The sequence below is a fragment of the Merops nubicus genome, unplaced genomic scaffold, assembly GCF_000691845.1.
Source record: "Merops nubicus isolate BGI_N331 unplaced genomic scaffold, ASM69184v1 scaffold12575, whole genome shotgun sequence".
Lineage (NCBI taxonomy): Eukaryota > Metazoa > Chordata > Aves > Coraciiformes > Meropidae > Merops > Merops nubicus.
The window spans coordinates 24,270-35,655 of NW_008610335.1; the positions used below are offsets into that span (position 1 = coordinate 24,270).

At 41.6% G+C, this 11,386-nt stretch overlaps 1 protein-coding gene across 1 annotated transcript in view; it reads left to right on the forward strand.

Moving 5' to 3' along the window:
• Positions 1–5,466: 5,466 nt before the first annotated feature.
• AFF2 (AF4/FMR2 family, member 2) overlaps positions 5,467–11,386 on the forward strand; it is a gene marked incomplete at its 5' end in the record, with an annotated part of 34,409 nt that continues 28,489 nt past the window's right edge. The window contains 3 exons of the mRNA XM_008940883.1: positions 5,467–5,629; positions 6,143–7,162; positions 9,187–9,308. Coding sequence (XP_008939131.1) covers positions 5,467–5,629; positions 6,143–7,162; positions 9,187–9,308 — 1,305 coding nt within the window. The remainder of the gene's footprint in view (positions 5,630–6,142; positions 7,163–9,186; positions 9,309–11,386) is intronic.

Consider the following 11,386-nt stretch of genomic DNA (forward strand, 5'->3'; position numbering starts at 1 on the left):
CAGCAGGAAGATCAACCACTCTGTCAAGTATGTAGTCACTTTTCCAGCATAGACTTTCCCTTTCTAGATTTTATTGGTTGAATTTTCCCTAAAAATAGGCCTGTGCATTAAAGCAACCTTTGTAGAGCACTGCTTCTTGTGGAAACACATTGCCAGCATTGATACTCTGTTGACTCACTGGTCAGTTCCCATCTACAATTTCCCAGCGCCCAGCAGCACTCTGCTTTCTCAAAGTTTACATTTTGATTTCTGGGTACAGCAATGGAACAAGTGGCCAATTCATCATTACCCCAGAAAAGAAGGGTTGGAATGAATACACCTATTGTTGGAGGGCACCATCTATTTGCCAAATTCTGTTCACAGTAATTAACGTGACTACATCTAATTGGTGAAAAGTTCAGGGAGATAGCTAAGGACTTGTTAGGAATTTTTGCTCCTTGATGAGTTGTACGGCAGTAGTTTGAATTATGCTACTTTTTTTTTCATATGTATTTACAGGGTAAAAAGTTTATTATTTTTCTTATTACAGCTTAATGAGTTTTAATATTTCACATTATCTTTGTTGTAACGGCCAGGTTTAGTCATTTATTACAACAGTAGAGTAAATGATGTGTTGAAAATAGTATAATAGTCTAGATGACAACAACAACAAAAAAAGCATAAGCCACATGGTGGGCCTTCAATCCTCTAGGCAGCATAATAATTCAGACATAATAATGCCATGTCTGCTTCCACTGGCTTTGGGAGAAATAACCCAGGAGTTAAAAAACAGACAAGCTACATGAAGATATTTAAATTTAGGCAGATCACTCGTACCGTTGGACTGCACTGAAAGAGAGATGGTTGGGGTGAGGTGAACTCGATGCAGTTCCTCACCGGGCGCCGTCGGCCGCCACACACCTGCAGATCTCAGCTGCTCTCTAGTTAAGCTTGAGCTCAACAAGTGCTGAAAACCAGCGGCAGGTACTGGTGGTGCTGGTGCTTGTCCCCTCCTTCAGGCTGTTTCTCATCTCACGTTTCTGTGCCCACACTGTGCACAATCGTGTACCCAGCAGCGGGACGGAGGAAGTGCCGCGTGCTGCCAAAGCAGAAGGCAGGAAACGGGTGAAAATGCTGCAGAAGAGCTTCCTTCCAAATCACTTCCGGACGTGCAGGTCTCTTCTGTCTGCTTCGTTCTTTGATAGCAGGGGGGAGACCAGCTTGCCAGTCTGCAGGCAACTAGAGACATCATCATGGTTCTCCTCCCATCTGCAGTCTGGGTGTCACTCCAGTGTCCCTCATCTCCGTGGCACAGGAGAAACTCCTTTGGACAGGGGTAAGCAGACACTGATCATCTGGCCTGAGTCACAGGGGTCCTTGCTGCTGACTCACGTGTGTTTCTCCTCCCAGACAGCACTGTGGTGGGGGCCGTGGGTCATGTCACGTCTGACTGCCCTGCAGGATTCAGCTCAAGTGCAGAGCACAGGGCTTGGAAAATGGGGGGAACAAAACGCAAAGGTGGATGAAACTGATGTTTCCATTAATTCTCTACAGAGAGTGTGACAGGCCTGCAATGAGTATGAGGATGATGGTAATGCCTCTAATGTTTGCTTTGTGTGTTTGGATTGCAAGCTCTTCGGCCCAAGAGCTGCGTCTCATCATGTGTTTACACAGATCCCAGCACAGCGGGTCACTGGTCTCAGCATGGGCCTCCAATCTCAAGTGATAATAATGAACTGGCTTTCTTCTAAGTGTTATTTACCCAAACAATACTGTGTTCCATTGTGCAGTATTGTTTTTATTAATTTTTTTTTCCAGTTCAGATGAAATAAAAACACTGAGGAACAATATGAGTGCTCATCTCCTTCTGGGAAATAAAAATTCAGGAGTTTCCAGTGCTTCCTGCCCCATTTAGTCATTTTGAGGACTTGTTTCTGATGATAAAATGCTTTAAATCCATTTTAAACCTCGTCCAGGCTGGCATTCCTTGTCTGGATCTTAGCAACACAATAAAGCTGGCTTTGAAAGTCTCTTAGAGAGGCAACCCCCAGTTCATGTAGCAGATACTCATGTGAAGACATTTATCTGTATAACAGCTGCTTGAGTGCACATTTGCAGAAGCTATCCCAGCATCTTTTAAAACATGTGTTTTAACTTTAAAGCTGAAGAAGTCTTGGGGAAGAGTGCAAACCAACCACCTGTTCTTTTGAACTAGAAGATACATGTTATTTAACGGAAAAAAAAAATAAAATGAGAAGACGACATAGAATCTCTCCACTAAGCTCATTTTATTAGAAACGAAGATTTTTTTTCCCATGCACTTGTATGTGAAAGGTCTGTGTATTTTCTTCTGTTCTGCTGAACATCTTTATTAGAAGTTGATTGTGCATGTAGCTATGTGCAGGATCTCTCCATCTTTAGTATGGTGAGTTGCTAAGAAAAGTATTTTGGGTCTTATCTGATTGTTTTGCAAAGCATACAAATGCTTCTACTTTAAAAATGTAGCTCAGCAAAGATGCCATTAGCATGAAACCACTCGATGTAGCCAAGGCATAATTTTATTATCCCAGATGAAAGACAAAATATGACCTCATTGTGTTTTGTATGAAAAACATTATTTTGAGTCTGTCTGGTTCCTGCAAGCTTGCTGAGCTGTGTTATTCAGAAATGTGTGGCATATGATAACTTTTTCTGAGGCTGGTGTGTAGAAAGAAAGAAAATATGGCCAGGTTGGAGCTGCCATCTATTTCCATGGTTTTATTCTTGCCCTTTGAGTTCTTTGTCAGGAAGTTGCAATCTGCTACGGTACAACTCCAGTTGTTTTGTGTAAGTGCATCCCAGCCACAATGTCAGTTCTCTTCCAGAGTGCTGAAAGATGTCGGTTGTGTTTAAAGGATAGAAAGGTCTGGCCTTAGCTGCTGGGACACTGGCTTTTCCTTCTTTTATCTCTTACAAGAGGTGATGTTCTTTAAATCAGTTATCCTAATGAGAGCAAACTTGGCAGCACTGACAGCAGAGCATTGTCATCGACAGGTCTGCACAGATGCATGCACGGGGGTTGCGTGGGCATGAGCCATCCCAGGCAAGGAGCTTTGTCACTCCAAGAGCCTGGGGCAGGTTTCTGTGTCCTGCCACAAAGGGGCATGAAGTCCCTGCAGGACCTGGCCGTGGCTGGTGCCCCACCGGCTTGGAGCAGCCATGGGCCCCGCTGCTCTCTGCAGGACCAGTGTGTGCCAGGCAGCTGTGTGCCCAGCCCAGGGCTCCCAAGGGGCTGCAGAGAGTCAAACAGCTTCACAGCCAGCTCTCTGCTGGAGTGGTAGGAGCTGGAGTTTTCAGCAAGGATGAAACATTAGTATTACCATGTTCACTTCCAGTTTGGGCTGGAAAGTGAAAATAGAAGTGAAACGGGTGAAGCTCAAAGATCTAGGCGAAAAAAGTAAATTCTAAATTACAGCTTCATTATTCTTATAATTCCATAAATAACATTTTTTTCAAGGGTAATATTTCATTTTATTATTTTAGAATTAAATTTCTATATTTGCCTCCACAGTCTGGGGATTCTTGATTTTTTTTTCTGTTCTTTTCTTATTCATTCTTCTTGGGAACAGTTGCAGTGAAGTAGGAAAACTCAGTTTTCATCTACTTTTAGTGTTTTCCAAACAAAATATAAGACCGAAATTACAAGATACTGAATTGAAAGCCAATCTCCCCTACAAACACATTTACTTTTTTTTTTCACTGTTCTGTTTCCTTGTTTACTGTAAAAAAGAAGTGAAGAGCTCTTTCTTGAACTTCACTGAAAGAGAGATACGGAAAGGAAAACAAGTGCACAAATTATTTCCAAAAGTAATGACATTAAATACAAAGTGTAAGACCCATGTTTTAATTCAGCAATGTTTAATTTTTCATAATACTTTTGGAAATGCTTACATTTTTAAAAGCATCTGTTCTTTTGATTTACCTGTTATTTCCAGTTGAAATTTTTTTAAGTAGCTCTACTTGAGTCAGTTGAGAGGAGAGACTCTAGAAGAACTAAGAAAAAAAAAAAAAAAGAGTATATGCACTTAATGAGCAACAAAGTTAGTGATCTGTAGCAATTACCCAAGTGAGTAATTTTGTTTCATTAATGCACCCTAAAGCACCAAGCTGTTTTGTCAATGGGCACTGCAGGGCCGTTGCAATGCTCAAAGAGACAGTTACGTTACCAACTGCGGTGTAAGGGATTGGTTTACCAACAAGGAGAGAGAGGGAAAGGAGCTTAGCATGAGAAGAAAATTAAAGACCATCTATTACTGTCGCAGAAGCCAATGGCAACACTTGTAGAGACTCTCGCAGAGCAGGGTAACTCATTGGTTTTTCCTGGCTTTTCCAACTTCCAGTTTCTTGGCTACTGTGTTTTTTTAAGAAAGCATTTTGATGCATGTGAGTATCTCAGATGGAAAGGGGAAGGGCTTGTACTTGGCTTGCTTGAATCCTCGAAGGAAAGCAGAAAACCAGATAGCAGAAACAAAGCAGAGCTGTACTGTAACTTGTAGGCATCTCTACATCACTCGATACGGGATGCACACAGCATATGATATATTAAGGTGAAGTATTGAATATCCATAAAGGAGTACTAGCAAATGGTGTCAATTTTCAAACACTTTGCTTTGTCAGCTTCTCAAATTTAAAATCAATCATAAAAAGTCTCTGTATAGATCAGCTGAAGACATAAAACCTTACGGTTATCTCCCTGACGAAAAAATTGAAATTAAAGATGAGTTTGTAAAGACTCAGACTGGCAGAATTCTGTAGTGCTAAAAGCTGGGGTCATCCGACCTCTCCATTTAGAAATAAGTGCTGAGGAAAAACAATGACAGCCAGTGCACTGCTAATAAATACATCTTGGAGGACAATTGAACATGTAGGAAAACAGATTTCACAGAAAGGTTTATTTTCAGCATGAATGCCATCTTCTCACCGCATTATCATAAACATGAGAGAAAAACAGCTATAAATAAAAAATTCTTGGGCAGTCTCTGGAGACTTGTCAAAAATGTGTATTTTTTTGTATGCCGCAGTGTAAAAGTATTCATTAAAATTAATTTTTAAAATGCCCTGTCCAATATTAGTTGCCTGATGTCCTTCCTTTGATCATAAATTATAAATGAACCAGCAAAAAATGAAGACACCAAGATTCCATTAATGAATTATTTAAGTGTGATTGTTAGTTTTCGCAATCATTGGGCTAATAAGCTCAGGCTTGTGACACTGAAGTGTTTCTCATTTGAGGGTGATGATGGTGGTAGTGTTATGAACACCATTGTCAGTGAAGCATAAACCCAGCCAGCTCCTTTGGTGGCTGCAGCGTGGCCTGGCCACCAGAGCTTTCCCTGGGTGTGTGCTGGAGGGGAGGGAGCTGACACTGAGGGCAGCTGGTGTGAAAAGGGTTCTCTGGGTTAGAAAAGGCACGCGGCACACTGACCGGAGGGCCCCTTCTCCCTGCAGCAGCCTGCCCGTGCCCGTGGCACATGCACCCGGCTTGGCCCACTCCAGCGGCGGCTCCGGGAGCTCCAGCGAGTCCGAGAGCAGCTCCGAGTCCGACTCTGACAGCGAGAGCAGCTCCAGCGACAGCGAGTGCAATGAGGAGTCGCGCAGTGCCACGCCAGAGGTACCGCCGCGCTCCCGCCTGCCCGGGGGATCGGGGCCCGCACGGGGGCTGTGGTCCTGCGCCCTATCGGGAGAGGGGAGTTCCCTGCTGCTTGGCCCTCTTGACTTCTTTCTCCTTTACAGTTTTATGTGTATGACCCACATACTCATTCTAGGTTTCGGAGGAATCCTTCTGGCCTAGATTTGAATTGCTTTAAAGAAATATTTAGATTTTTGCCAGTAGCTAGAGAAGATTTTATTGACCCAGTATTCAGCTGGGACTAAGGAAAGGCAACATGACAAAACTCTGTCTTCAGGGACCAGCTAAACTTTTTAGTTGTATTAAATATCTCCAGGGTGGCATTGTAAACCAGATAAGGAAGCCTAATTAACCATAAATACTCCATAAATACTTCCATAAAACTAACAGTCACCACTAGCTGACTGAAATAAAAGGGCGCGTTAAAAACGTTCTTGTTTAACGGGAAAAGCATTGCTCCTGTCTGAGATTTGTCCCTTGTTCTTCAAACTGCAGCCTGAACCTCCCTCAACAAACAAATGGCAGCTCGATAAATGGCTCAATAAAGTGAACCCCCACAACAAGACCATCATCAACAATCAAAATGAGCCTCACAGCGAGACCAGCTCCCAGGCCCAGAGCAACCAGCAGGCCGAAGGGCCAAACAAAGGGAAGCTTAACAGCAGCCTGCCCCCAGCCGATTCCAAAGACCGGGCAATCCTTAGTCCCGTCCGAGAGAAAGGCAAACCACGGGTTGTCCAGAAAACCCCAGAGGCAAAAAGCTCCAAGCAGAAGTCACCAGCTCATAATGAGCCAACTTCACAAAGGACTACTGGGAAAAAGCAACCCAAAAAGGTAGAAAGGACTTCCAGTGTAGAAGAGTATAACTGGCCCAAACCAAATAATACCAGCAACACTCCCAAAGAAAAAGACCCACAGGAACCCTCCGAGCAGCCAAAGGTTCGAACTAAAGCAGCAGTTGGGAAGACCGCTCCAAGGAAAGAGCCACGAACTAGCACAGGTCTCAATTCAGAGAAGAAAAAGTACAGAGGCCCCAGCAAAATTGTCCCTAAGTCCCGGGAGTTCATTGAGACAGATTCATCTACTTCTGACTCAAATACAGACCAGGAGGAGAGCTTGCAGGCTAAGGTACTGCCAGCTTGCACTGGGTCTGGCAATGGTGTTAAAGTGAAGGACTCTGGCAGTAACATCCTCAGCGTAAGTAGTTTAACTAGCAATGGCAGCAACACATCCATTGACCAGACCAGCAATGACTTGGAGGAGCAGCTCTTTTCTCCTATCCCAATCGTACAAAATGAACTTCTGTCCCCACTGAGAGAATATGAAGAACTCAAATCTCTGTGGGTGAAAATAGACCTTAGTTTACTCTCTAGGATACCTGGACAAGAGCCTTTTGAGACCACATCTGTGAAAAGTGAACCAAGAGAAGCAAATGTGAAACACAGGCGACCATCTCGAGAGTCCCCTACCCCAGCAGCTGAAAAACTGTCCACAAAATCCAAAAGGAAACACAAGGTAAGTAGTTTTTATAGTCTGGAAGAAACCACTGAATTTCTGTGCACCCTCAAGACTTTATTGTTTTCACGAAGGACATACATTTACAAATTAACACCTGAAACTCCAGCTGACAAAATCAATGAATAATGTAAATTTTTTTGCTATTTGTCTTACAAGCTTTTTCATTGTATTTGCTCACTTATCCATTAATTTCCAGTGTTGTGTAACCTGCAGAAAGATTCCCAGTGATGAATTCATATTACTATGGGTTCAAACATACTCAGAAAATGTGACTCCTATTTGGAAGGCAGGTTTTATTGTCTGCAGAACTGAGGTATTTTCACATTTTCACCACTGGCTTAAACTGGCGTAGGTACATTAAAGTCAATGGAATGTTGCTTGCTTATGCTCCTGGTGGGTTTAGTCTTTATGTATAAACAAATGGGATCCATAGAAATATCATTTGCTTAACTAGCTGCTTTCTCTACACAGCTAGCTGAAAAAGCAAATGCATTTTGACTTAAGGCATTACATTTTATCATGTGTTTTATGTTATTTATGCCCAAGGGTATCCTATCGTGTGAGATATGACAGTGCACTTCAAACTAAATGTGTTTGCAGAGAAGAAACAGAAGTTTTATATGATAAATGAATTTTTTTTAGTCATTTTTTTTTAGCTGAAATGGTTGTGCCCTGGTCTGTCTCTGAGAAGGCATCATAGCATGTTTTTTTTTATACCCCAAATTTTATAAATCAATGTGCATGTGACTTAGCTGTGTGTACTAGTGGACTTCTTGAAATCTTGAGTTTGAGCAGTCCAGTGGTACGAGAGAGTTAATACAAGAAAAGACAGACAATGCCAGGCAGACACAGGGTCTGCACCCCTGCCTACATGAGTCACTGCACTGGCTCCTTCTCTGTTGAATTAAGTGGAAATAATCACATGAGTAAACTCAGCAGGTTTTTATTCAATTTATGTCCTAGCTGTACACTAAAGGCAGATATGTAAGAAGGAAGGAGACAAAAAGAAAGAGGAAAGGGATGTATAGATGTCCACACATATATAAGCACACCAGGGTATGTATTAATTATGCAAAAAAAGGTCATACTAGGTAACTTAGTGGAGTGTCAATATGATGGAGAAGGAATCTTGGCTAAAACACAAGTATAGTGTTGGTATCTAAACTGACGGCTTCCAGGAAAAAAAGAGGAGTTATATGAAAGTTGGAACCTCTTAATTTCATTATCTGGGACTTTGAATCAGCAAGTAACAAAATGAGGAATCTAACTCTGGAACAGTACAAACACAAGCTGCTCTCTGAAAGAGCCTGTTCAGTTGCTTTATGATTGTTCTCTCCTGTCCATGGGAAAACATACCGGTTAGAATGACTTTAAAGCATATCAACAGTTAAAACAGGGTAGAGAGAGCCTGATCTGTGTTTCGAAATCATGCTATTAAAAGATTTATTTTAGCCATATACTAGTGGGCTTGAAGGCTGATATGAAAGTTCCAGTGACAGAGCAGTAATCAGCTTTGCTTGTATCATCCTAGTTCAGGCACAAAAGTCATGCATCAGGGAATCTTTCAAAGGAAATTTTGAACCAGCTATCACTGTTAATGACTACCTCAGCTCAGTCCTGTAGTCTTTTAGTCTGTGAGGAATACTTACTCAGAGAAGTTGTTCCATCAACTTCCATTAAGTCAATGAATAAAAGCTATTTACTTGAGTAAGATTTGGTGCTATCAAGTCATTCCATCTGAATTATTAATTAAATTGCAGTGCACTACAGAAGAGAACTATAGCACATAAGGCATTTTGCTACCTAATTATCTGGCTATGTCACTTGTTATATAACTTCATGTCATGTGTTTGGAGCATATTTAGCCCTGATTTCAGGTGACTTTCATTTCTCTCAGACCAGTACTTTAAGTGCTGCTACTACAAAGGAAATACACTGAGATTCATGAGCTCCTCTTAGTGACAAGTGAAATTGTTCATAGATGCTGGATCTTTCAAGCTCTACCTTTTCTGTTAAAGCAGACAGAAAACCTGGATGCCTTGGTTGAAAGCAAGAAGCAGCGCCTGGAGGACCCCTCAGCTTCATGCCTACTCCCACCTTGCATCTCGCCGATACCGAATCACAGGTTAACCAGCACAAAAGAGTAAGTCTTTTTTTGTCACCTAACAGTCATGAGGGATTTCACAGCACTGTTCTACAAATGTCTTTGCTCTAGAGCCAGATGGGCTTTGCAGCCCGTAAGCATAAGTGACCCAGCATTGCTATTGCCATCCATCAGGAACAGGATCCACATGGTTTTGGATGAGATTCATTCATCCTTCTGATGGACTACAGAATTCAGAGTGCCACCACAATCCTCATATACTCTTCTGCCCTGATACTGCATCCTTTCAATATTATCTTGTGTCCCCATCATCCTTAACCTCTATGGCCAGAGAACCCAAAGCCCAGAGAAGTGGGCTTTATTTGATTGCCTGGAATTTATTTTTTTTAAATTGTTTTCATAAGAGACAGTTTTCAGTTTTATTGGATAAAATAGTGACCTTGTCATTCACTTCAGTGGCTTTTATTCTTTAACTGTGTAAACAGCAATGCCAGGAGTGACCATGGTAAATGTTTCAGACATAAGTACTTTGTATTTAAGCAGACAGAATCAAGTACTTTGTGCCTTTCGGAGTGTCTTTGAGAGATGGCTATAATGCTTGAGCAGACAGGCGCCATGTAAATAATGATTCTGATTAGTATAATCACAAGATTAACATTCTATAAATAACCAAAGAGTCCAATTCCCTTCTGTCATCAATTTTGTGCTTTTGCAGTTGTGAGATGAGGCACTTTCCTGCTTCACACTAGGACAAGCAAAGAATCAAACCTGCCATGTGTTTCTGAAAACAAATTAGTTGTAGTACTCTTTAAACTTAAAGTTCAAAAATAATTTATGAGATAGCACTCAAATTTTAAGATCCATAAAGAAGGTTGAACATAATTTTATTTATACTGGTGTAATTATGGAGTAGCTTCAGTCCTGAAACTAACTCCTCATTCTACCACTAAGGAAATCAGAGTTGGAGTCTGGAAAAGGCAGATGAGTTGAAAATTACAATGTGATCTGTAACATGTTGCACATTTGGTAAACATCATGTTGGGTGTTGCCTGATTGTCATTGCTAGAAACACAATGAGCAGAGACATACTGAAGAGGGAATCAAAGATTATTCATCCCCAGCTATTCTTGTCGCCAGTGAGCCCTAAGGATCCACCTCCAACCTGATGTTTCTTAATTTGAGCTTGTTTTCCAGGTCATTAATTTGATTCCTTGCAGTTTTCAAGCCTTTGGTATTCTCTGTTAAAATATAACTGTGTCCATCAATAGTTATTTCCATATGATGGCTTTTCCTCTCGTTTGTCTCAAGGTTTGAAAGAAAATATTCTGACTCCTTTACCACTGCAGTGATTGAGACCTAGATCACACTGCATTGGTTATCACTGTTTTCTGCGTTTGAAACAAACACAGTATTGTTTGATAATTCATGTCTTCAACTCCCAGAGATGTGGCACTGAATATAGGTCAATGTATTTCCCAAAACATTGAGGGACTGGCTGAACTGTGTGATGACAAATTTCTGGAGAGCCCCAGATTATTTTTAAGCACTCAGGAGTGGTGCTGTTCTCCAGGGGGTTTAGTAGAGTTTTAAGGGCAGGCAGAAGAAAGAGGAAACTGAAAGTACACTATTCAAGGGCTTGGAGGAAAATTAACACTTCAGTGGTAAAAGGTTGAAAAACAGGCTTTGCCATTTGCTCCTTTGTTCCCAAAGGTTCTCCATTTTCTTTCAGAACTCCTGAGTCTCTACATAAGGACTTTGAGAAATGAGGGTGATTCAGCTACAGGTGTGAGGATGATGTTCGTCCATTAAGAAGGTGTTATGTCCCATGGTAGATGTTCTCACTCAGGAGGAACCTTAAGTCTCACCCGTTAGAACTTGATCCCAATGCCAAAAAGCCAAAGTCTTCCCCAAGGCAGACTTCAGAGATTTTCATTGGGCTTTTTATATGTACAGGAGTGTTTTGATAGAAAGACCATGATCTCTGGGCCAAAATTTGGAGGCGCTGAGGAGTCTGGAGGAACCAGTGAAAGATTCTGAACCATACTGTGCTTTAGCAGCTCCCACTCTCTGCCTGCCTATGCTTTAGGCATTTGAATACATTTCTTTCATAATCTTTC